The sequence below is a fragment of the Toxotes jaculatrix genome, chromosome 2 (assembly GCF_017976425.1).
Source record: "Toxotes jaculatrix isolate fToxJac2 chromosome 2, fToxJac2.pri, whole genome shotgun sequence".
NCBI classification, from domain to species: domain Eukaryota; kingdom Metazoa; phylum Chordata; class Actinopteri; family Toxotidae; genus Toxotes; species Toxotes jaculatrix.
Window position 1 is genome coordinate 15942505 of NC_054395.1, and position 26338 is coordinate 15968842.

The 26338-nt window shown below is 42.2% G+C and overlaps 3 protein-coding genes across 5 annotated transcripts; 1 reads left to right on the forward strand and 2 right to left on the reverse strand.

Annotated features, from left to right (window-relative positions):
• Positions 1-2030: 2030 nt before the first annotated feature.
• Positions 2031-14529, forward strand: amigo1 (adhesion molecule with Ig-like domain 1). Of its 3 annotated transcripts, none has more exons than XM_041065273.1 (3): positions 2031-2149; positions 7360-7476; positions 8636-14529. In XM_041065273.1, exon 3 carries the CDS (start codon positions 8739-8741, stop codon positions 10275-10277), a length of 1539 nt encoding a protein of 512 aa, XP_040921207.1. In that variant the 5' UTR covers positions 2031-2149; positions 7360-7476; positions 8636-8738; the 3' UTR covers positions 10278-14529. The 3 variants fall into 3 exon arrangements, with proteins under 3 accessions (XP_040921207.1, XP_040921223.1, XP_040921215.1); XM_041065289.1 differs by lacking the exon at positions 2031-2149 and having other exon boundaries at positions 7129-7476; positions 8636-8763; positions 8857-14529; XM_041065281.1 differs by lacking the exons at positions 2031-2149; positions 7360-7476 and adding an exon at positions 7561-7623.
• An 837-nt stretch (positions 14530-15366) lies between these two features.
• On the reverse strand, positions 15367-19852 carry atxn7l2b (ataxin 7-like 2b). The gene is made up of 9 exons (XM_041058600.1): positions 19748-19852; positions 19053-19121; positions 18642-18957; positions 18220-18461; positions 17821-17903; positions 17491-17702; positions 17222-17399; positions 16927-17048; positions 15367-16484 (listed from the first exon to the last, which is right to left on the reverse strand). The coding sequence occupies exons 1-9, from the start codon at positions 19842-19844 to the stop codon at positions 15743-15745; spliced, it is 2061 nt and encodes a 686-aa protein (XP_040914534.1). The 5' UTR covers positions 19845-19852; the 3' UTR covers positions 15367-15742.
• A 2619-nt stretch (positions 19853-22471) lies between these two features.
• Positions 22472-24888, reverse strand: sypl2b (synaptophysin-like 2b). The gene is made up of 6 exons (XM_041064498.1): positions 24711-24888; positions 24495-24572; positions 23754-23869; positions 23449-23653; positions 22787-22978; positions 22472-22684 (listed from the first exon to the last, which is right to left on the reverse strand). Exons 1-6 carry the CDS (start codon positions 24726-24728, stop codon positions 22562-22564), a joined length of 732 nt encoding a protein of 243 aa, XP_040920432.1. The 5' UTR covers positions 24729-24888; the 3' UTR covers positions 22472-22561.
• Positions 24889-26338: the final 1450 nt, after the last annotated feature.

The following is a 26338-nucleotide window of genomic DNA, read 5'->3' on the forward strand; positions in this document are numbered from 1 at the left end:
ACTCCCTCATCATACGCTGCTATCAGCATCAGCAGCCATTATATAACAACTGTTGAGGCCAGCTCCAGCTTAACTCAGGGTTTGGTCTGTCTGTCTCTGAAGCTGCTGCTGCTGCACTAGCTTTTTGGGCTGACTTCCCACTAGTGCATCGTGGGATTGAACAAACCACCTGCTGGCAGGATAGAGTTAAGACTGAGGGTTTATTAAATAGGAGAAAGTCTGAAACCTGTTTGTAAAATCCTCTTACTAATATTGGACTCACTGCAGTGCATTCACGAGTGAGGCGTGTGTCTTATGCAATCACAGCAGTCAGTTTTTGTTTTGGCTGGCAATGTGAAGGCCAGAGTTCAGGGGGAATGAGAAGAAGAGATGCTCAGGGAGGAAGGGGGTGGGGCGGAGGCTCATCAGTGTCTAATAATATTCTACCAGCTAATGATGGGAATCAGGAAGGTGTGTCTAATTTTAGAGGCAGCTGAGACCATCGACGTGTCCATTAATCGAAGAGGTGTACACTCAATTACATTAGCAAACACACAAGCGAGTTTCTGGCAAGAGTACACATGCACACACATATGAGTAAAAATAGAGAATTGATTCCCCTCAGCTGGCTGTGTCTTCACCTCCCGCTGACAAGGAACCTCCTCAGTGTGTGCTCCATTATTCACAGCCCAGAGCTGAATAAATAAAGGCACACAGTAAAAACCCCTGATCTAATGATGCAACAGGACACTTGTCTCAGAAAAGCCAAAGGACATTCCGTCCAACTCCCTCTTGCACTGCCACCCTCCCTTCTCTTCTCATCAGCGATCTCCCCTTTCAGTTTTGCATCTCCTCTCCTTTCCTGCTCCTTTGTGGCCTAACAAACACCGCCCTCCATCCTGCACTTGCTTTATGGTTTTGAGGACATTTCATCAGCATTTCATGTGAGGGTGCACCAGATTTATGTTTTCAGGCTCCTTAATCTCTCTGAGGTATAGCCACTCACCCTATCAATTACACTTCCCTCCTGTATCATATGGCACTCAGCCCATGATAATGTAATGTTTCCATATTTAGCTTGCTGTGGTTTTGGAGAAAATGATCCTACATTAAGCACCGTCTCATTCCTGTAAAAAGCCTCTGTATTACATTTTGTTGTTGCAGTGTCATATGCACTGTTCAGACTGCATTACTGTGTCACATTTCATTGATAAATACTCTTATTTTTAAAATGAAGAAAAATGTATGTTTCTCAGCCTCTTCTATCATCTTCTCCTGGTATGAAAAGATATTCAGGACTTCACCCTGTTACTTCCATGCATGCTTTCCTCTCGGACTCATTACAGTACTCCACTCCAAAACGCAGATGCAATTTTCTGTCTCCCCTGGAGCACAATCATTGCCGTTTGACTGGAGAGCTGTAGAGAAGACCTCTTAATCCAGGCTTGATGTGCCACTAGTGGCCACAGACACGGGTACTGAGAACTGAAAAGTGAGGAAAAAAAAAACAAAAAACAAACCAAAAAAAAAAGAGAGAGAGAAGTGCTCAGCAAACAAGCCCTGCAGGCTAGTGTTTTAACCTGTCCACTCTGGCTTGATGGGCTCTTAGCAAAGATAACAAGAGGGAGTCCGGGTTGTGCACAGTGTCAGTCATTTGCGAGGGACGGGAAGTCCTCTCTGCTAAGTAATGGGCTCTGTGTTGACTGCTGCTGCCTTGCCTGCTGCACCTCTCTGACACGCTCCAAAATGGCTCCAGAGCAGAGACTTATAAGAGACGCTGAGTCAAAAACTGAGCGTGAGGAGAAAACACAGAAGCACATGGAGCTGAGTGCTGAAAACAAGATGTGCTGTAGGCAAAAACTGCTGCTGTAATTTGCAGGAGCACATGCGTCCTTATCACGTTCAACAAGCCACGTTTGAATTCTTGATTCTGACACAGGAAGCCAAACATTTTCAAGGCAGTGAGTCACTAACTATTTGGAGTCTTTTCCTGCCTTCTCCAGGGGACCTCATTTTATTGGCTGAGTGCAGGGGCACAGCTCTCATTGCAAAGACAGAGGATTATCGTTGTTTTCCCACATAGTTAATTAGTACAGAATCATCGGTTTCCTTTGGGAACAACCAGCACGCATCAACTCCTTTATCTTTGCCCTGAGGAACAGATTAACAGGTATTAGAGATACAGACTGGGAAATGTCTTGTCCTCCAGTATTGCACTCTCTCTCTCTCTTTCTCTGGCATTCTCTCTATATCAACAAAACAAAACTGTATCCTCTTTTTCTGTCTATTTACAGTAGATTTGTTGCAGATTTAATGTTTCCCAGATAAAGCTTTAAATAGATCTGTAATGGGTCCTTGGCTTGACGGTTTCACCTGACAGAGGTAATTATACCCATTTATTACAGCAAAGCTTGTAACTGCATTAGTGACAGATTTAATTAGTGAGTGAAAACAATGTGTGCCCTGCCTCCTGATTACATCCATTGTTAATGCTCTCAGTGCCTCAGTGTAGGCTGACACCTGCAGCCCTTTCTCCATGATTTAGAGTAGTGGTCTCTGCCATCATAGTGCACATGGCTGAAGCACGGTCTGTTGCTAAGCGATGGGAGAATAAGACGTGCCAAGATTACAAACAGCTTTGCTTTTATCGAAGCATGTGCCATCCATGTGGGCTTTTTCTCTAAGATATTCTGGTTGAGTGGCCTTGTTTCGTCCCTGCACTTCTGATCTAACAGAAAACTGAAAGCGTTGCCATGGAAACCAAGAGCAGTCCAGACTTAGGCTAAACAAAGATTACAATTCAATTTTGCAAAAAAATTTTTTTTGCTCTTTCCTCTTGAGACCTTTCTTGCATCCACATGTCTCCACTTTTTTGGAGCCGGAGGGAAGTGATACAGCAAGAACAGCAACTTGACCCCTGATGAGCTGAACACCTCACTTAGTTACGGTTACCTGCGTCAAACTCACTACTACTAATGCATTATTAGCAATGTCTTTGGTGCAAGCTGTCGTGGTATCTACCTGCATGATCAACATCAGCCCATTAACACCTTTAAGTGAGAAAATGAACCATGAATTCATGAGGAAGCATTTTTTAATGTGTAGCAAACAGCATTTCAAGAGGCTTTAAACAATATTTCTATAATAACAAGAAATATTGTTGCCTGCTGTGAAAGGGATCGCCCACACTAAAGAACTCACACAGAGAATTATCACCTGAATTGTCAGCTTCATTCAGTTTTACAGGGCTGTAGAATGAGTTTCAGCTCATTGTTTAGCTGTTTGGCTCACAACTTTACCCAGTGTAAACTACCTACAGACATGGTTAGATAAGATAAGATTCACCTTTATTCGTCCCACAATGGGGAAATTACATAGTGACTAGTTAGTGAACATATTTGAACATTTAGAAGCTAAAGAGCCAAATATTTCCCTCAGGGTTTGGTAGAGACCAAAAACAGTGCTAAAATAGAGTGAATATTGGACTTGTACACAACAGGTGGACACAAGCACAACGCCAAAAGAATGATACTGTTGCTCTGTAACTACTGGATGTGTAAATAAGCCACTCTTTGCTAGCTAGTTGCCACATTATCTTAAAATGTGATGTCAGTGTTCACAACTTGTTTCTGTTGCCCCTAAGTGGCCAAAAAAGTCTCTTATTTCTGGTTTAAAAACTAACATCTTGACAAATGCAATGAGACAATGAGAGTAATCAGGCAAAAAATAAACCTTTGTACTTTGTGCCATGTTGTGGACCCAGCTGCAGGTCTAATGTGTGCAGCCAGCATGGAGTGTAGTTGCATCCAATAGTGTATGTTGTGCAAACCAGTCAGCTCGGAGACAACAGTGTATGTTTACCTTGTCAGCAGAGAGGCCAGGTGGAGCACAGAAAGAGCCTGCTGTATGTAAACATCATTTACCATCAGTGTGATCAGGCTTCAAATGATGCAGATGTCTCACTGATAGTCCATGTATAGAATGAAGTTAATAGCTTTCAGAATGCTGAGTCTGTTGCAACTCCACTCATTATCATTTCTGAAATATGATCGGGTCATCTCAGGCGAAGAAATGACCTCCTGGCTTCTAAAGTGCTGGTTACAAGAGCTATTAACAATGCTGCCACCACTTAATGATTAATAAGTGGACATAAGTTGGAGACTTCTGTCTGCTTTGACTGATAGCTTTCTAGAGAAAGAGAAAGGTTCTGTCACATTTTACCCATTAAATATTTTAGTTTATGCTGATGAATTATGGAGCAGGAAGTGAAATTTGGTGATTGGTGTTTGTCTGTGAGACCCTGTGTTCATGAAGAGGTATTCTAGAAGTCTTTTTTTTTTTCTGCAGAGATCGAGACATCGATCTGTGCTAGAAACCCCATCTGAGCAGGTACACGGAGAACAAGAGAAGGCAAGGCCACCTCAGATTTACCACGGTGCCAAAACAGTCAACGAAAGGCCGCAGGCAGTTGCCAGGCAACACTATCCCTATCACAGCAGGAAGTGGAGTCGAACAGCACATTAATCACTTTCAGCTCCATCTCACAAGAGTCAATGTGCTCGGTCAGACAGAGGTTTCACACTATGTTCAGTCACACTGGCTCATACCTGTATTTCCTGGCATTTTACTCGAGGCCTAATGAGACAGAAGAATCTCCCGGTACCGTATGTTTACATAATTCATGCAATACATTTCTGAGAATTAATATCAGTCATGTACTGTATGAGGAGTTTTACAGTCTGAGCCCTATTTGGGGTTTTTTTGTTGTTTTAAGTCAAACCAAGGATTTATCTTGCGCTCAGAGAATTATATTTGGCATTGAATATTATTAAAGCAAATTATGAGAGATATCTGCCTGCTGTTCAGTCTGCTTCAAATCTGTTTGTTTCACCAGCCAAAGCACATCTATTCAAGGCAACTCCAGCACCAGCACAGTTTCTGCAGTTATATACTCTGCATTGCTTGTCATGGTAAATGTTTTCTAAATGGGTGTAATCCAAGTGGCATTCAAAGCACAGTAAATCACAAAAGGTTACGATTTCCCGTGGGGTTGGCTTTTTCTGCCATTGTTATCGTTGCTCATGGTCCAATAGGTTTGAATTCGGGCTCAGAGCAGCGAAAAGGCAGAGTTGCAGTTACCTGAATTTCCAGGTTTCCCCAGCATCAAAATAATTCCAGTTATAGGATGCCACAGAGCTGATCACGTGGTGCATTATCCTGATATATTCCTATCTAATTTCTCAAAAGAGGGTTGCATCCATTCATATATCATGTTATAATGAGGTAATAATATATATGACATTTAAAATTATCCCATGTCAGGTCCCTTGTTGCTACAGTCTTCATTTATTAAATGATTTATGGTGGCATTCTGAGTGGGAGGCTACATTGGTGTAGCAGCTTATTGGCAATGCACAGGCACTCACAGCTTTGCCAAAGCCAGGCTCGCTGCAGCAGATCTGTGAATTGAGGAAAACCCAAAAAAAACAAAAAAAAATTCTCAAAAAGCAGCATGTGGGTGGATTCACTTGAGTAAAAAATGACAAGGTTTTCCCCGCTCAGTCAGCGCTCATGAAGAGACCTAATCAAATACATAAACAGAGTCTGCACAGTGAGCAAAAACAGCATGCTATGTGAGGGAATCATTGCTGGAGAGCTGCACAGGGTTGGCTCCCACCTGCCTACCTGAAGCACTCATCCCCAAAAATAATGAACTGATGTAAATATTAAAACCTGGACATGTTACCTGGGCTAATTTACATCTAAATAAACTCAGAAATAATCTAATTTAAGGAGTAGTTTCTGTCTCTTCACCTTTAGAGGCCCTATAAGTCTGGATGTAGTGACAACTGAGAGCAATGTTGAGACACCTGGATGTGCACAGACACCGTGATTAATGTGTCTCAGGGAAGCTACTGCAGTAATGAGGAACTTGACATTGTTTTTACACTTTGAGGAGCAAAATAATCAACCTTTCTAATTCTATATTTTTCTTAAGTTGGCTGCTTTTTGTTCATGTTTCACTTACAAGGCCTAACCCCTGACTCACCAGTTTATCAATCACAGATAAACTGGCAACAATTACCACTTGTATTGCTCATTCTAGGCTAATTAATCCAGCAAAGAGCACAAAGATACATATGCGTGTTTTTAGAGCATAAAAATAGTGGCAGTAGTGGGAACATGCAGTCACTGTTATATTTGTCAGATGGTTAAGTGACGATGGACTGAAGAGAGAAAAATGTGTGACAGCTTTGTATGGCCACATTCAGCCACATGTAAGTGAAATCTATGTGTTATTTTATCAGATATGCGCACAAGAACATGCAGCCACCTGAGTGTTTTCTCACCTCTTCATGGCAAAAAATTATGAATAAATAAACAGAAATTCAAGGAAAACTGCTTTAGCTGTCATAGTTCTAGTTGACTATGAGACCGAAACATCTGACCACAAGGGAAAGGTGAACAGATTATTGCAAGAACTAGCATTTATATCTGGAGCACGTGCACAGAAAAAAAAATGTTGGGACTGTATGAGTGAAGGGTCAGGACGTGAGGATTTATACTTTGACCTACACTGATGATGGTGCTAGGGGAAAGGTCAAAGGGTTACCATGATCAATATTTTTTTTTCCTCCTGGGAGCGTAAATATGCACAGCAGCACACAGCTCGTGTCAGCCTCACCATGAGGTTGTTGTTGCTGATGGTGATGAGTTGAGGAAAACGATGATGATGATTATGATATGAAGCAACCATATAGACAACTTTTTTACCCTGCAGCCATACAGCTATTGTAACCCTTTAAAATGCCTGAAATCGTACTATTACTCCTCATTTCCCCCACATTATAGCTGTCTCATGGCTTTTTTTTTTTTTTTAAACTGTGTGTCTCCGCAGCGCATCGCCGCTCTCGGTAAACAGCGCCTTCTGGATTTTTGAACGCACTACCTCTGCCGCAAAAAAATAACACGTCAACCACTACTGCAGCGGCACCGCACGAAGCCAGCAGCAGGCCTGCGAAGAGCCACGGAGAAGCGTGTCAGCTAGAGACTGTTCAGTCTTAATTATCTCCATGGCTGCTGAGAGGAGCCAGACCTGCTCAAAATGCGCCAATTATCTGCAAAAGACTGACGGACGTGCGGCCGCGTGTATACAGAGCAATATGTTCCGCTGAAATCAAATGAGAGAGCTGTTTAAAACAGTCGCTTATCGGTGGTTGTCAGCAGTTGAAAGTACGTGTGTTGTCTGCTCTTTACGTAATCTTTTATTTTTTTGTGAGTAATTTTGCACCGGGTACTGGATGCCGCGTGGACCGGGATTATTTTGGCGAGGATAACTCTAGTGCTCTCCCTCCTCCCCGCATCCGTTGTTGTCCTCAGCAGCAGCAGCAGCAGAAGCAGACTCAGCCAGACGGGGGACGATCTGTATGCAGCAACACTGTAAACAGACGAGGAGCTGTTTTAATGAAAGCCAACATCGCTGCATCGCGGTTGAAGGTAGGTGGCTCTCCCTAGGTTTCCGTCTCCATCCCTTGGCTCACGTTTCCATGTTGTGCTCGTTTGTTTTGCCAGCAGAATGGTGCAATGCAACGTTTGCACAGCTCTTCCACAAATGGACAAGGGCATTTCAGAATATGACATAACGTAAATATTTGCATGGTTTCACATTTTGATGTCTTTTATTTCTTTGTTCTTCTTTATGTTGTTCGGTACAACAGTGTTTTTGTTTTTTGTTTTTTGTCTGAGAGATAAGGAGACCGCGGGAAAGAGAGGGAGGGAAATGGGAAGCAGAAGGGAAAAAAAAAAATCAATGCATGTCTTCCAGGAGTGTGAATGCACATGGGTTAGCGTGAGTACCGGGTGTATGCGTGTGTATTTGTTTCAAATGAATCGTGCAAAGCAGCAGAGGAAAGTTTGTACTGTGTACAATACATACGTGAGGAAGCTATGAGCAAGATAGAGAGACAGTGGCCGCTGCACATGTGATACTGTATGTTCACATGGGTGCAGAGGTGGGAAGTAACTAAGGACATTTACTCAAGTACTGTGTAGTGTCCACGGTACAGATACTATACAGATACTAATCTATTTTGAGTGACTTGGTGTTTTGGAGGGACAACTACTTTAAAAACAGCTGATAGTTGTTACTTTTTGTTTAATAATGGCCAAGCAGATATATTTAGAATAATGTTACTTATAGATTAGAAAATAATTATTTGTGTTTGTGTCAAAAAATCATATTGAAAATAGGCATGTTTTATGACTGTTTCTAAGCAGTACTGATATAAACAAACATTAACATGGGCATGAGAAACATGCAGCATCAGCATCAGTCATCTAATGTCAGTCCCTGTATTAAAAGACTTGATCCATGTGTGAGTGCACACATGAGGCAGCTCTTTTGTTTACATTTGTATCACAAATCGTGCCTTCAAGTGAATTTGTGAATGCAGCTTTTTCCATTGTGGTATATGTTTAAGTTGGGATTTGAATAATTGTCCCACACTGCATGACACGAATGTGTACGTGCATAAGTTTGTATGTGTGTGTTTGCGTTTACAAAACAGGATTTACAAAAAACTATCTATCTATCTGTCTGTCTGTCTATCAATTAATAATATCTCTTTGTCGGCCTTGTTTCTGCTTTTTTTTTCAGCCTTCAATCAGCAATGCCTGGGAATCCTCCAGCTGCTCTTCCATGCTGTTTTCTGAGAATGGGATCGTAGTAAACCTCTCTGGGATTTAGATTACCTGCTAGCATGTTGCAGTCTGCCACCAGAACAGGTGAGAGCCTGTTGGAAACATTACCTCACCGGAGTAAGCATCCGAGATGGGCCCTCTTCCTCACAATCTGCACGGCTCTCCTCTGGCTTCCAGGAGCAGTGGGATCTACCCTAAACTGCCATAAGACATGCATCTGCGCCTCAAACATCGTGAGCTGCTCCAAGATGAATCTGACCACTGTCCCAACTGGTATACCCCACTACACCGCCGTGCTGGATCTCAGCTATAATGAGATAACGCGGCTGCGGTCCGAGTGGACCCCAGTCAAGCTCCCAAAGCTCCATAACCTCCTCCTCAGCCACAATGGTCTCCACTTCCTGTCTTCAGAGGCTTTCATATACGTGAAGCACCTGCGCTACTTGGACCTGTCCTCCAACAACTTGCGGCAGCTGGATGAGTTTATCTTTGAGCCTCTGGTCAACCTGGAGGTCCTCTTGTTGTACCATAACCAAATTTCACAGATTGACCGCTCAGCCTTTGTTGGCATGATCAACCTTCAGAAGCTCTACCTTAGCCAGAACCAAATCTCCCGCTTCCCTGCGGAGCTAGTCAAGGAAAAGACTCGTCTGGAGAAACTTAGCCTCCTGGATGTGTCCTCCAACAAGATCAAGATGTTGCCCATTGATGAGCTCCAGGTGCTGCCTGCTTGGATTAAAAATGGCCTCTACTTCCACAGTAACCCTCTGCTGTGTCACTGTGATCTGTACACACTCCTCGCCCATTGGTACATTCGAAAACTCAACTCTGCTGTGGACTTCAAAGATGACTACACGTGTATTCTGCCTGGCCCGGAAAAAACACAAGTAGGAGTTTTTGATCTCAGCGGTGACAATATGAATTGCAGCACATTCAAGGAGGCGGACGAAGAGGCTTTTCTGGAACAAACGCTCACCCTCAGCTGTGACACCAAACACAGGGACATGTTAAAGACCTGGACGATGCCTGGCAATGTGCTGGTGACACCTGGAAGCAACCAGACAGCCAAAGTGTTGCAAGATGGAAGTCTACAGATTAGTCCAGTGAGGTCTGAGGACTCTGGGACCTATACTTGCTTTGCAACAAGCGAGGTCTTCAATGAGACAATCTATGTGGTGCTGAAGGTTCACAACTTCACAATGCACGGGAGCGGAGAGACCCTGAACACAGCATACACCACCTTAGTGGGCTGCCTGGCCAGCGTGGTGCTGGTGCTCATGTACCTTTACCTGACGCCATGTCGCTGTTTCTGCTGCCCCAACAAGGGTAAGACTCGGGGCGAGGACAGCATCCACTCCTCCATGCTCAGTGTGACACCAACCCATGAGGACCCAGCGCTCAAGGCTGAGCTGAACAGGCACGTGGCATTCATAGACTCGAAGGACTTACAGGGCCAGAACGGCAAGGTGAACCCCAATGGGGATGAGGATGATGAGGATCTGGATGCAGAGGCTGGTTCTCTTATGAAGGGGAAGAGGAAGAAGTCAGTAGCAGAATCCATTAGCTCCGTCTTTTCAGACACTCCTATGGTGGTCTGAGATGAGACGATGGGTGCCACATGACTGGATGTATATGGTACAACGTGAGCCATGTTTTAGTTAATGTAAACTGTGACTGTGACCTTGTGGGAGAAAACGGAGGAAGGATATTCATCTGTAGTTGCTGGCAAGTGGAAATGAGAATCTCAAAGGGAGTAAAAAACAAACTGTCTTGTTGTCGACAAGGACAATAAGCAGAACTTTTCCAGCATTTCAATCTGTAGCACTTAATATTCATACTGTGAAGGAATGGCAGTGTGCATGGACAGTGGAAACTACTGAGGTCTTATGAGAATAAAAGGTAGATATGTTGTTGATTTCAGCACTCAGGAAGTGATACATAATATTGCTAAAGTGTGGGAAATACATATGATATGATGCACAGATTGAAATTAGATTTGAAAAAAGAAAATAGTTCACATATAGTTTATATTGGAACCATGGCTGGCTCATAATTATATTTATTAAGAGGACTAGAATAGATTGCATCTTGTGTAAACGTTAGAGCATAGATACATTTACCCCTTGTCTATCAACACAGCGACAAAGACTTAGATGGAGAAGCTGCTGCCGCCTGGCTATGAATACATGAGTCATTAACCTTGAGACATCTATAGAGTAACAGCATGCCATAAACCCACATTATATGAGACTTATCAGTATGAGAGGGATAAAGGAAATGTGGGTTCATCAAACATTTAGTCATTTATATTCAGAAAGCAGTGGCACAGACATTATATTAAGAGGCCATCGCAGGTCATTTTCACCCTAATTCATAGCTGATCCTTGGCTGCACTCAGATTTAATTCATTCGACTGATCCTTACCCTTACTCATACTCATGTATAGCGATATAGGGGAGAGCTCTTTTTAACTTTGTATGTTAAGGGATCAATTTACATAAATGTATGCCAGGAAATTGTTAACCAGCTCGAGGTAGATCATTGTTTTATAAACGAATTGTATATCACAATAATTGCCTCTCAGTTACTGCACGTCTACTGTATAACCCGAGATAAACTTTTGAAGCCTTACATAATTAAAAACATGGAACCCCTCCAGCAGATACGCGTTAGGTGCAGGGAAGTATTTTGTCCTGACTGATTATCAACATATTGTCTCAATTCTGTATACAGACAGGTACCATGGTCCTTACAAGGACTAACAGGCTTCTGTTTGTTGTCCACTGAGGTGCCACTTACTGTACTGCAGAGTTTAAGTCCTCCTCTTGGCCGAGTTATAGCCTGTTTCTCTTTGTCAGACTAGAAGGAAGTTAAACACCTATCCCATGCTGATAGGAGCCAGCTTTAGTTCATTTCATTCTTTCCTATGTATGTAAAATGTGCACCTTAAACAAAATCCTGATACATTTCAATGTACATTGCGCAAAAAAACCCATGAACCTTGGTGTATTCATTCATCACGTCATGAATTATGTCGTAGATTTAAGTGTTTGATCTTGCATTTTGCTGAGATGGACAATTCCCAGTGTCACACTGATAAAAAAAATGTAGCTGCTTTGCCCTGTGGTTGGGAGAAGATGGACGTTTTAATAGCAGATCAACATTAGAGGTCGGCGCATAATAAAACCCACAGGGTTTCTGCTGAAGAGGAAGCTCATGAATATCATTGATGAGGCTCTACATTATTTGACAGGAGACTTTACTGTCTGTAGCTGCTGACAGGAAACCTTGTGTAATATAGGGTGATTTTTACTCAGTGGTTTTATCCTTAAGAGTATCCCTTTGTCTCAACAATTATTATTGAATCTATTGTGAATTGAATTTACCAGACGCATCGAATACTGTGGATATTTTCATCAACGAGGTTTAAAGCAGGAGACTGTGTCTCCTTGGTGCAAACAAGGAAGAGTGATTTCATTAAACTGTGCGTCGTTCGTGTCATAGTACAACAAGGCTAGCCCCGCGCAAATGCTAATTGCATCGTTTGATGGGATGCAGCTTCCCTCTGCTTTCCATGTCTTTGTGTCTCTGAGCCTGAGAGGATAGGTGTGTTATCATGAGTCACAGCAACACAAAGCCATTCTCTCTGGCTCCCTGTACACTGACCACCTCAATTCAGCCCAGATGTGTTTGCTTTGTTTGTGTACCTCTGTCATTACGAGGCTGCCCTTACTTAAGTTCAAAAGCAATCATTCAGCCAGGCAATGAATGTGATGCCCTTTAAGTAGTCTGTAATTTGTTTGTGAAGGAAACTTTCATCGAACGTTTGCTCTCCCACTGAGTCATATGGTTGGGAAATACAGTATCATATAAGAATTTGAGTTTTCCAGTTCAAAACGTACCACAGTATATATAAGAAGAGAGTAGATAGTTTTTTAAATCACATACATCTTGCTCAGTAATATGAATTTCACTCTCAAATGTTGAGATGCGATTTCTGGGAGCAATAGGTTTTTACGCAAAATTGGTAGAATATTCACAGTTGCTGTGTACACCACAGCATCTCCTGTGTGGGTGAGAAAAGGAAGTCACACTTATCAGAGAGGTGGTGTGTGAATCATTCCACTCTCTCACTCATAGGAATACCAGGTGGAGAAATATAGAGCAGCAAAAATACCACAAGACGTACTTTAAAAAAAAAAAAAAAAAAAAAAAAAAGCCACATTTAGCACTACTGCAGACTGGCTGCAGTTACTGAGGAAACTGTCCCATTATCAAGGATCCAGGCTCTATGTTTTGCTCTCTAGAACGGAAATATGTGTGTTGTTCCCTGCTTGTGTGTAGTGGGATCAATCTAAAACCCCTTGGCCCGAGAAAGCCTAAGAAGTTAGTAAATATAAGTCACATGATCCGAAATAGCTAAAAATTATAGCTATACACAGATATTACGGCTGTTGGCCCATGGCCAGACCATCATGGAACAGCATGTGTTTGCTCTGCAGTGTCAATCCAGTTAAATCTGCAGTGGCTAATGGGTGGTCTTCTCACTGTGGGCTGTCACTCAAAGTACAAATTGCAGTTATGTATAGAGAAAAACTTAAGTGCTATTGCTGTTGAAGGTCCTGAAGTAGAGGAGAAGAGAGGCTTTCTTCCCTCCAAAGCAAATCTGCCTTCCTATATATATCTATATGTATATATATGTATTAAGACTCACTTTTCTGTGTTCAGTATTGATTAGCCGTGTACTGCTATGATCTACCAGTGTACTGACTGTATTCTTGTATAATCCAATGTTGTTGATCATTTTGGCATTTCGTCTGCCACTGTGCTTCTGTTAGTTGTTTCAACATTCAAGTCTTGACATAAATGTTTATTTTTTAAGCGGGGTGGGGTTTAGTTTTTCTATTGAAAGAGGATTATTTTACACACTCTGCTGAAGAAAATGGTTAAACTGAAAATATGTATCAAAAACTGCATAGGAGGGATGCCACTTTTGAAATCGTTGGACATGATACATCCTAATGGGCAGTGAGTATGTAGCCGCGATTTATTTTCAGTCAGTGTTTGACTTTGCTCATAAAGCCATAAGAAATCCAAGGAGAGAGCACAGTGCTTTATGAGAATGGTGATGTAGGGAGTTGTTGGTGGAGAAGTTCTCCAACAAATACTTCATGACAATTAAAGCAACAACTTTATGTCTGTAAGAAAAGTCAAAGAATTATATATTGTAATGAGTAATGAAAATCATGAGATCTTACCACCCACAACAATGAATTCCTGAAACACGTTGGGTTTTGAATGGATTTGAAGACAGAGGGTAAATAAATCTTCTCAGGACTATCTCAGTTTTAAGTTCTAATGTAATATGATGTGAAAACATAATTTTGAAGGTTTTCACATTTGCAACAACAATAAAACATGATTTTGGAGATCTGTGCCATTCACGGGCCCTTTGCTATTTGAAGTAATGGCACTTTAACTGTTCCCTTAATGATCAGTTGTCACATATTAGAAAAGGGAGCGGTCTCTCCCTGCCCGGCACACATCTATCTCCATTTGTCTAAACTATGTAGTAGCAATTACGGCAACATCCTCGAGATGGTGGAGCTAAAAGCTCACTGCTTCTCCAGTGTGCTACTACAAGTTTCCACAGGACAAGAATGGAGCTTTTAACAGCATTAAAAGCACTGAGTTTATTGACCACTGCTTCAAAGATGAGCTGGTTGGTCACTGCCATAAAATCTTGAAAGGTCTCACAGCTAGTGGAATGGCTTTGCATGGTATGTTTAAGAGCTTTTCTGACTGCAGGATAGGTGCAACCTAGTAGGCATTAAAGATAAAGAATTACTGATATCATTTGACCTAATAAAAGATCAAGATTTACACTTTGTACTGCCTCAATTTTTACTGCTGTCTCTTACTTTTAACAGGAAATAATCTAGAGGAAAATGTTCCTGAAGTTGTTTGCTTCTAAGTTTTTATGGCTGGTTTCTGAGGGGTGATCTGAAGGACAAAGCTGTGACATTTTGTCAGAATTACTAAGACTAATATTAAGAACTGTTATCAGTAAATATAAAGTTACCATTTTGGGATACCGTAGACAGAACACCATATGTTTCCTTCATTGGTAATAAAAAAAAAAAGGAGCCCTTATGGCAAACCTCATCTACAGACATTCAGGGTGTCATATCTAAACTCCCTGCAAGATATAACTGTTGTTAATGTTGAGCAGATTTAAGATACCTCACTTCATCTTTATTACCTGCCACATGACCAGAACAGAGCAGCCTATGTAGGTTTAAAAACAATGTGTGCTTATGTAACCTGGAGGAAATGGCTAAAGGTTCATGCTGCTCTTTCTGAGAGGGAACATTGGTGGCTTAGCACCATCTGGTGGTAAAACGATGTAGTGTACTGTTATTTGCAAACTGACATTTGGCAGCCACTTCCATGGCATAAAGTTTGTATTTTTTACAATGTCCATATCAAATTACTTCTGATGAAGAAATCTCCAGAAAAAAAGTAAATTCCTTGACTGATTTTACTATTTAGGTAAATGAGTCATGAGTAAACTATACTGACTCCAGTTGCAGTTGTACTGTCTGTAATGTCTGTCTGTAATGCTACATCAGTACAGAGCCACAGTAAAATAAGAGAAGACACAGGACTATAAGTATTCAGGAATTTTTATTTTGTTTTGCCGTGAAGTGACTTTTCATTTTAGCAGCATAATGAGAAGTTTGAGGTATATTTTTTGTTCTGACACAGGTAATTAACAGAGACATTTAGTCACGTAGAAAAGTAGACATTTTGCAAAAGTAAACATAGTAATATGTAAAACACAGTAATATGCAGACTAACACTTATTCCTGATGTCTGTGCATAAAAATGTATAGACATAAATAAATGTGAGCAAACACACACAGCCCCCAGAACACATTCATACACTCATACTACATACATGTCTTTTCAGGCTAACAGATGTAGATTTGTATAATCAAAAAAAAAAACAAAACATTGCTGGCAGCCTATTGCATGCAGAGCGAGCAAGTCCACTCACTCTTTAGGAGTTGGATCTTTTCTCCAGACCCCAAGCAAGCACATCCCCAATATTCTCGCCCTTCCAGGCGAGCAGGCTGGAGCGGGAGGGAGAGGACAGGCGCTTACACTTGGAGGTTCTAGATAGTGAGGAGCTGAAGGACAGTGGCTCGTTGCTACCTTTGCGCTTTTGGCCACGACCCTTGTGATCATAACCCACCACCTTCTGCTGAATTCCTGTGGCCCTCCCTCTGCTGCGGGGGGAGCTGTTGGTTGTTGCAGGTAAAGGGGAACGCTTCTCCAAACCTGACAAGTGTCTCTCTGAGGGCTGTAGTGGCAGAGGAGGACATGGCTTCTTTCCGTGTGAGAAGGTACCAGTGGCAGGTCCTTGAGAGGAGGGAATGTGTGGCTGGCCCTTCTCATGGAGGGGGGGATCCCTGATGAATCTGGAGGATTTGTCCTCACTGTTGTGTGGTGCTTTCTGTGGTGCGCTTACATCTTGCATAAGCGCCAAATCCTTAAGCCGAGCCTTGCCCGGGCGTTCAACAGGGTTACGCCATCGGTTGGGCCCAAGGCTTGCAGAGGAGGTGGAAGAAGGCGGTTTGGTACTCTGAGAGTTGTGCGGTCTGCTTTTGCTTTCCAGTTGTCCCAGTGAGGTAGACTCAAGGCTGAGGGAGCCAGTGGACTGGGTGGGTTTAGCTGCCGTCCTGACAGTTGGTGGCGTGACATGACAAGACCTGAGACCTGATGATACTTGAGGCATTTTCCTGTAAGTTGAAGAAAAAACGTGAGGCTGATTCCTCTATTTCACGTAAATGACGTAAAAAAATTACTCTCCCATCTTTCTGTTCTCTTCAGACGTTTTATTTCTATAAGAATATCAGACCAACTCTGGCCATCTCCTATCATATAATTTGAAAGTATTTAGGCAATGCAAACCACAGTGGTTGATGTTTCTGCTGTCCAAACAATTTACCACTGAGGACATGAAACCATAAACTGACGCATTTTCGAAATAATTACTGATGTGTCATAGTGAATTAATCCTTGCATAGATGAAGTCAGATTAAGCTACAGAACAGTATCCTGCAGTGGATTCAGTGTCCACCCTGGTTGGATGCCTCCCAGCTCTCTGAGAAATTCTTTTCTTCACCTTGCCAAATTAAAAATGGGAGCCATTTCTGCTCCGTATGGAGTGATGATACTCACTTCCACAATTGTGTGTTGACATGGCGCTCCAACATGGCACTGAGGGCAAACTGCAGGTGATGCAAACGGCGGTCGAAGGTAAAGATGCTGCAACCCAGTGTCCGGCATCCAAAAGTGCATAGCTACAGAACAGAGACAACTTTAGAAATACAGACACACTCCAGTGTCCTCTGGAGAGAAATAAATTTCCACTCTTAAAAGTGACAAAATCAATTTTACAAATTTTTTTTTTAATGTCTGAATTGGGTTCATGACACAAATCCTGTGCTGTGCTTCTGTATGTTCCTCCGCTCACCCCGAGAGGTTTGGGGTGCCAGGGTGAGGCAGGCAGGTCTGTGGCTTCCTCCTGCTCATCATCTTCACTTTCCTCACTTGACATAAGGCTCTGGTTGAAGGGATAAGGAGGCTGCACCTCCACTTCTACAGTGCTGTCACCTTCCTCTTCTGGAAAGCTTTCCTGTGGATCCCTGGACCTTCTTGAAGGCAAAAATGAAAATGATGAACTTGATCTCCAAAGACAAATAAAGTTAACTTTCTTAATATGAAAAAAAATGTATTCAATACCTGAGAATGTGGCAGTTGCTGCTGAAGCTGTATCTACTGCTCTGAGTTGTTATTTTCTCTTCAAAAGCTTCCACGAGTTGCTCTTTGTCTTTTAACTTGACAACAAGCTGCTCCACCTCTCGACCTGCTGAGGTCGTTCTCTGCTCCACTGCCAGCTGATCAAAAGTCTTCGCCCTTCCCAGTGCTTTCTGCTGCTGATGGATGGAATCAGTCTGTGTAGAAAGAACAGCAACATCCCATCCCCAAACAGATGTTAAATCTTCCATGTCTGCAACAGCAAAGATACTGGGTAACAGTACTTGGTAAAGAGAAAAGGCACTGAGAGTTTACATTGCATATAAGCTCCCGGCTGCATAGCTTCTTCCTTTCTGGATCAAGAACTCTGCAGTGTTTGTTCAGGTCACATTCTTTCTCTATGGGAAAAAAAGCAAACACAGTAGTCAGTGAGTAACAGCAGGACACAGTCAGTCAACATGATCCACGTTGGTGGAGAGATTACAGACCACCATATGGTCATTTTTCCAAAGCAAAATAACAGGCAATAATTCTGCATACGATATAATTATACCATAACAAAAATACTGCTGTGTACAGCATACCATACCCAGGCTGATTCACTGATACACAGTTGAAATAAAATGTTCAAGAGTCATTGATAAATAAGCGACAGAAGACGTGACAGAAGAGCAGGGGAAGAAACAACAGAAGTTGTATGAACAGCAAACTTACTGTCTATGTTTTTATAAATCCGGCTGTAGGTTCTTGTTCCCCGCAGAGAACTGTGAGACTCACTGGACTGTCCAGCTGTGGACTTCTGCACAGTGGGTCTCTCTGACTGAGGAGTGGAGGAGGAACAGAGGCCAGGGGGCAGGGGTCCTGAGTGCCACGGAGGAACCCTGGGGCGAGGCGTGGACGAGGAGCGATGTGGGAGGAGAGGGCTCTCCTGAGGGAACGTCTCCACTGACAGCAAACTGAAGAGATGTTTGGAGAGGTACGCTTCAGAACTGAGATTCATGCAATTCAGGCTTGCATCTTAGATACAGAAACTGACAAAGTTCAGGTTTGTGCATGACCCAAATGGCATATGCTGACCCACCCACTTCTGTGGTCACTTTTCCTGTTGTTACAAAGTGAACATTATTAAATTGTACCTCGCTGCCTCTCTCTGGGCCTTGTTAGGCCTGTGCTGGTGGACAGGTAACGCTGCTGAGGCTGGGCCACCGCCCTCAGGATATCTGCCATCCTTCTGCCTCTCTCTGGAGGAGGAAAGATTTGAAAGAGGCCGGCCCGGGCGAGGTCGCTGCTGTGAAGCCGAAGCTGGCGACTGGCCACACATCTTTGTGAGCGGACCGTGACGCCTCTCACAGTGCTTCTCAAAGGCTTCCGGCTTCACCACCTGGTCGCAGTGGCTACACACCACCAAATAAAAATCATCATGTGCAGGGCAGTGGCCGTATATGTGCATATCTGTAGAGGGAAAAATACAAATTAGAGTTTAAGTGAAATCAGTTTTATGACTCATCTGTCTGGGGTGATGCTGAGGACTGTTACTGAGTCTTCACCTTCTTTGCTGAGGGTCATGGTCTCAGGTCGGTCCCTCCCACACCTGCTGCTGTCTTCAACATCAGACCCTGCAGCGTGCAAGGCAAAAACACTCAGCATGAAATGTTGGAATGGGGACATTCCTGCGACCTCTACCAAGAATAAAGGGTTTACAGAGAAATCTGAACTGCTTTGGTGAGTTAAAACCGGAACATCGCCCCGCGTTCCAGTTCTGAGTATTTCGATGGGTATTACACATAAATTTTTTGTGCTGTCAGTGCTTCTTGAAACTTCTGCTATAATACACCCACTTCCCGCCGTAGTTTATGTTTGCTGGTCGGTTGTGCTGCTCGCAAGCTTGACAAATCCTTCTTAAGTAGTGTTGTTTTTAGTGTGACAGTAGCTGACGGGCTAACGCTACCGGCGACTTTACCTGTCCACAGGTGAGCCGTTCGCGTTGTGTTCACGAGCTAGTGTTTTATCACGACACCGCCACATGTCTAAGAAACAATAATTTAAATTTTGTGTTAAGTTTAGTGCAAGCAAAGACTTTTAGCAAACCAACCCTGCACTAGGACCCAGCGGGTCTTTTGTTTGGGTTGCGCTTTATGCCGCTGTGTCTGTGTGTGTATACATATGTAACAACAAATAAATCACAGGTCATCGACACTATGGCATGATGGAAACCACACCTGGGACAGGGAGCGCGACTCACCGTCAGATGGCAAAATATTCACCCTATCTACCCAACAACTCCAGTTTAATCCCACAAAATCGTCGAGATTAGGATTTCGCCGATTCAAAGCGGCCATTGCTGCTCTTGCGCGTTCGCGAGGTGACAGTCAGTTCGCGCGCGCATCGCTCCCGCGTCACGGAGCTCGCGGCCGCGCTCAAAACTGAATGTGTTGGTGCTGATGCGTGTACTGCACACCTCACAACCTGGAGATGCCGAGGGAACAGAATAACTGTCCGCGGCATGTTCCCAGTGGAACAGTCTGTGCCTCCGTGTGCAGTGGACGAATATTTAACCACTTGTCCTTGGATGTCTCAGTTTTAATGGAAATTTGGGGAGTGTTTGGAAAATCAGTCCTTTCATCAAAATTCAAATTTTCAGTCTAAACATGTAAAACTTTTCGGTAAAACTTCCCGGCAAGGCGCCGCTGATAAAGGGTTTATAAGCTGTAATTAATGACTCTATTGGTTAATAAACCATTGAAACGTCTGTTTTTCCAGGTTGTGGAAAATCCTACATTAGTACGGCGCTTTTCTATTTTTATTTCAGTGTTCAGTTCGTTAGAAAGACTGTTTAGCCAGGTATCTTTGGAAACAGTGCTGTTATAAATGGATTTTGAATCAAGCCATGTATAAACAGCTTATTAACATCTATAACTACAGACTTAACGGGTTGGAGGGCTCTCCCTAATGAATTTAAGTGATTCCAAAGTGAGGCCTATCCACAGCCTGGCAACCCAAAAGTTACTGTTATTTGACTTACAGCTGATCTATAAGTATTAGTAAATGATTTATCATGATTTTACAGTGATGATCCCCAGCAAACATTACGAACAGAATATCTGTGAAGTAGGATATCTGAACGTACTGAGTCAAAGACAACTAGACAGGTTGTTTTGTAAGTAGCAGAGCTCGACACAGACTGTGAATGATTCTTGAGATGTTAGGGGCTATTGACTGGTGTTATACCTTTACTTGTTTCCTTTGTCTAATTCAATTTTAGCTTCCATGCAGGTTATTCAGGATATGTTCTGGATGAAAGGAACAATAACTCAAAGGCCCCATCTTTCTGTTTGTACCCATTTTCACCCATTAAATGTAATTTATTTACTTATTTTAGAGACATAATGTAATCTGTACGTCTGCAACCAATGATTTTGGATTAATCTGGCTACTATGTCATAGATTCATACGGTGACTTAAATGGTAAAAACCATCTTGTGCATAGTTTCTAAATTATAGCCATACTAAAGCCTGAAGGTTTGAGCACAATAGATCAGATAATGGTGATTTCACTGACATTGTGAGTTTACACTAAAATTTGATTGGATTGATCAGGGTCAGGAGAATGTTTTGGAGATGTGTGCAAGAGGGTGAGGATTTTTCCCATTAGCAGCTGATGATGCATGGGAGAGGCAGAAACAATCCACTTTGTGAATCTTTAGCTCAGTGTGTGTGAGAGGTGTCAGCTTTGGTTCATCTGTCTGATCAACACAGTATATACTGTATGAGTGCTACAAATAAAAGAAGCAGGTATTAAAAAAAAGACATAACAATGAATCCAGTTCTTCCTTTTAATGATGAATTTGATGTGTGCACAATATCTTCCCGGATTGTGATAAGAACCTCAGTCTTATCTATGACATTTTAATCAACACAATGATGGAGAAAGCTAGGACTGTGAAACAAGCAAGGCTATAATCAAAGAAGGAATTCAAAACAATGGCAGTAATAGAGAGAAACAGCTTGCCTTCCCTTATAACAAAGCAGAGGTAGAAGCCAGGAAAAAGCAAGATTAAAGAAGTATGCAGTTAATTAGTAAGAGGTTAAAGATCAGTCAGCTGTTTATGAAAAACTGCTAAGGGTACCCTACTACAGCAACTAATGGTATATTCAAATACTTTGTTTTTTTTTCCTGTAATTTAAACATTATAAACTTGCAGGACAAAGTGAAAAAAAACATATTCCTTTCAGGAAATACATCACACATTCAACCTGGTAAGTGTAATAGTTTTAAATGTAAAATTAAAAAAAGAGCTAATTTTAACGGATATATGCACCACATTCATTGTAATGTTGGCTTATCTTACTATTTTAGCCTAAGAGTGAGATGATGAGGTGTGACATAACACAAAAATGATTAAATAAAACTGCTTTTACCCATTATAAATAATCTCATATTGGCAACTGAAATACTTTTCCAAATGAACTACTACTTAAAATGCAACTACACTTTTTTATGCCTATTGTATGTTTTAGAATTAGACTGACATCTTATTTTGTCTCCAGGCTAGATTTGTGTTAATAATAAATGCACTTCAAGTATTTTATATTTGTGTTTTGTAATTCCAACACTCAATAACCCTGAGTTGTGCTTTTTTTTAAAAAAGAAATTTATGATGGCAAAAATAATGTGTGGTACAAAAATATTGTTGGCAGTTAACAGGGTGACAAGATGATGCTACATTCTGATTCATCACCAACAAGGCACACAGTCCAGATCTGCAGTACCATTTGAGATAAGGACCCTTTGTTTTGGATGCTTGGTTAGAAATATGCTGAAACATGCAAACTGAAAATCTATAAGAGTAGCATTCAGTCTGACCAACTCAAGTTTTAGGGCCTTCTGAAAAGTATTGGAGATAATACAGCTGTAAATATAAAATTAATACTTTGCAAGAAATGAGCAGTTGGTTTTAGAAACATGCACAGTTCTTTTCGTTTATCAATTAGTGCCAAAATGACTCATTCAACAAAACTACATGTTAGACAATTTTGAAATGAGGAAGCTGTGCAGTTACGATGGCCTAACACCCTCTTCCATGTCTGCAGGCTGGTTGGATGATTTGTGGAAAGGGGTTTCCTTGTAAATGAACCAGCAGTTGCCACCCCACAGGATGAGGTTAAGAAAACCAAAGATCTGCCAAAGAATAACACAAACAGTAAGTCAAATGTCCCAGGATGCAGTTGTACACACAACTTTAAGCACATCTTAAAAAGACCCAAGTTGCATACAACTTACCACTGAGGCGTTTAGTCGGCCCATGTGAGGCAGAGCACCTGGGGTGCACTTGATTGTGGTATCCTTGCAAACTTCAAGAAGAGTTACAATGGTTGAAGGACTGGTAGCCCACTTCACATCTGACAAGCCTTTTGCCCAAGCCGAGGATGATGCCAACCACAGGAAGGCCAAGGCCGCAGTCACCAACAGATCCTAACAGAGGAGCACAGAAAAATGGTAAGTATTAAACAGACCACAGTGGTAACTTTGCTAAAGGAGTTTTCTTGGACAGAGGCTACCTAGTACAGTGTGGTGCTTAGCTGCTTGGAAACCACACCCTTCCAACTGTTTCATTTACACAGCTCTGTTAAATACACTTTCTCTGACCCCCTGCTGGATTCCAGCGTGAAGCAGACTCCTTATAATCCAGCAGCTGCTGTCAGATGTAAACTTTTACACACAAAGGACAAAATATAAATATAGCCTGCTTGGATGAAACTATATTCATTCATTCAGAAAACATTTAAGCAACGCTTTCCTGCGTGAAATACAACCTTGTGTATTGCACGCGGTGTAATTTCATCTCGTTCCATTTCTAAGCTATTTATAGATGCAGAGGAGGAACTGGCTAAGCACAAGCATTTCACCAAAACAACAGAGAATGTGGAGAGACACAAACGTACCAAAAGGGGGCCACGACTAGATTCTCTATACAAGTGCTGGTAGCCCAAGTAGAGGACTAGTGTGGCAGTGCTGTAAAGAAAGGCCAGAACTCCAATACAGACGAAAAACTCTGCTGAGGATGAGTGGTCTCCTGTCAGGTAGTAAGCAGTGGTGGATGTGTCATTGGTTTTACAGCTAGGAACATTATAGGGATGCTGCATCAACCTGTGAAAATACAGATGCAGTACTTTTAATTATGATAGTGCTAAAACTAAACACACTTTACCACAAGCTAGACAGTTTGCTCACACACACACACACACACCTGAATGGGTAGTTAAAGTCTGCGGGTACTTGGTGTTGATTCCCGTGGCACAGGATGTTGATGCTGGTTGTGCCACTGTAACCTCCAGTCGTAGCAAAGGCAAATATGGAGAACACCTGCAGCCACAGACACAAGATAGGACAATGTTCAGGACAGAGCGCTGTTAGTCACATATGCCTACACATACTTCCTTGTATTTTATGCAATACAATTTTGACAGGAAGCCCTTGCTAAACCCCATGCTTGCCATCACTGTGAAGGGTGTGCAGGGTTCACAACAGAACCTTGTCCTTACATTTAAAACCACAAAGAATAAGCTAATACTAGTATACCCTGAGAATGCACTGATCCAGAAATTAAAGCACACCTAACAATAACTACATGCAAATAAAAACCAATATATTTACATTTTTTTTATCATGCAAAGCGTCCCAACAGCCAGGAACTAAATAGCCTTAGCCTAAGGCCTTATCTTAGATTATAAAATGCATCAGCCATCAGCCGGGGCCATATAAACTCGCAATCGCCCGCTGAACCACTGTGCATGCCATATTTGAAACGGTGTCACAGCTCAAAGTGTGATTTGCATAGCTTCTCCGGGGCGTGCAGTGGGTCACAAGACAGAGCAACATCAATTTGTGAGGTATTTTTCCTTACCAGGGATAGGCAGTAAAATATGCAAAACGCACCCCGCCACAGGCCATATGGTTAAAAAAAAAAAAAAGATTTGGTAAAACTTACCCATTCTAACAAACGGATAAATGCCAGTGGTTCTTTCAGGGGCCCCAAGTCGAGACTGAATCCCGAAGTCAGCACTTTCTGGTGGAAAACAAAGACTCAAAGTGAGAAATAAGCCGTTAAACTGCTAAAGAGATCCCACACAAATAGGTGTGTTTGCCACAGTCCGACTACTCTGCGCCATTAACAGTTTCTCATTCTTCCTGTCAGCGCCGTTACCTGGGCGACAGATTCCATCGTTACTCCGGAGAGAAAGAAAAACGGCCGTTAGTTTGGATAACCGTCTGTCCGTTCGAGTTTCCTTGTTCTGGATCTTTTGCAGCTCTGTCGAGGCTCGTCGGGCTTGTCAAACTTTTCTCCCAACTTCAGCGAATCGTAGTAGAAAACACGTGATCACTGACGTTGAGGCGTCGCGAGGGGCGCTGCTGGAGCAGGCTGATAGAAAACCTCCAGAGCAAGAGCGTAGGATTAAAATACAGCTTCAGCTTTATCGTACTGGTCCAGTTTTACCCAGAGTCTGGATATTGCCCCATAAGTTCTTCTTGACTTGAGTCAAAGAGATCTACTTTAAAATGCTGTATAACCTATCATTACTATCTCTCTCTCTCTCTCTCTCTCTCTCTCTCTCTCTCTCTCTCTCTCTCTCTCTCTCTCTCTATATATATATATATATATATATATATATATATATATATATATATATATATATTTGTTCTAGGACCCCTGGAAAAGCTAGTCCGGCCATTTGTTTATGACATGATGATGGTAACAACTGAAAAGACACACAACACTTCAAGTGTAACCATTTTGATTCTGTCTTAAGAGCCAAACGTATAATAAAACACCATAAGGTGACACAATAAACTTTAATAATAAGCTTTAGAGTTTGCAGAGTGTAAAATGGGAGGACACGGTGAATGCACAGTAATGACAATTACTTTTCACTAGGGGTCACCATTTCCACAGAGACTATTTAGGCATCATTAAACTGACCTTTTTATCCAAAGCAAGCCATGTTTCCCATCATTCCCATCAGTATAGGCTGAACTCATTCACACACAGGCTGCGTCCATTTAATTCCCTCAGTTTGGTTCAATGGAAAAGCTCATTTTGAGCTTGTAAGCAGAGAAATAGGTACAGTTTGCTACATCCCTTAATTTGCCTCGCTTTTCTCATCACATTGAATGGGCAGATAGGAAGTTTTGGGTCCTTGTAGAAAGGCACAGCTCTCATCCTAACAGGGCACATCTCGAAGGAATAAGAGTGGCTTTGTTCTCCACCTTTTAATAGTTGACTAGGCTGCCGTGGGGGAGGGGCCGCAACTCCATTGTACTCTCCCTTTGTGAAGGAATGCTGCTCTACAGATCAGATTGTTTGGCTTTCTGAGTGCATCTGGGAATCAAGAAATATCCAAGCAAGAAGTAACACACACAAAGGACATTCCCAGTGCTCCCAGGCAGATTGGGGTGTAGCTGATTTGTGGGAAATGTGGATTTAAGTACAAGGTTTCAGGGTTTTTGAAATCACTGAAACTTGGTCAACACCTTTTTTTTTTTTTTAGCTGTGATGACATGACACCTTATTTGTTGTTGCACACTGACAAACCTGTTGGACAGGGTGTGCCACACCAAAGACTAAACATGAGAATAATCAGATAATTAGCATGACTATCTGATGACATCCTGGAGTGACTAGGCAGCAGTGTCCCTTCCTAACTGGAGGTTTACTGAACAGATGACTCGGCACACTACAAGGGAAATCTAAAACTGCATATTGCTGTATTTGGATCCACTGTTTGTGAGCTTTGGTTTGAATCTGTTCAGTCAGGTCAGTGGCAGCTATGGGTA

Coding starts and splice junctions, on each gene's coding strand:
- amigo1 (XM_041065273.1), top strand. CDS start 8,739: ATGTTGCAGTCTGCCACCAGAACAGGTGAGAGCCTGTTGGAAACATTA.
- atxn7l2b (XM_041058600.1), bottom strand. CDS start 19,844: ATGGCCGCTTTGAATCGGCGAAATCCTAATCTCGACGATTTTGTGGGA. Junction 19,122..19,747: donor GAATATTTTGCCATCTGACG/GTGAGTCGCGCT, acceptor TGCACGCTGCAG/GGTCTGATGTTGAAGACAGC. Junction 17,904..18,219: donor GATTTATAAAAACATAGACA/GTAAGTTTGCTG, acceptor TTTTTCCCATAG/AGAAAGAATGTGACCTGAAC.
- sypl2b (XM_041064498.1), bottom strand. Junction 23,654..23,753: donor GACTTTAACTACCCATTCAG/GTGTGTGTGTGT, acceptor GTATTTTCACAG/GTTGATGCAGCATCCCTATA. Junction 22,979..23,448: donor CTAGTCGTGGCCCCCTTTTG/GTACGTTTGTGT, acceptor CTCCTCTGTTAG/GATCTGTTGGTGACTGCGGC.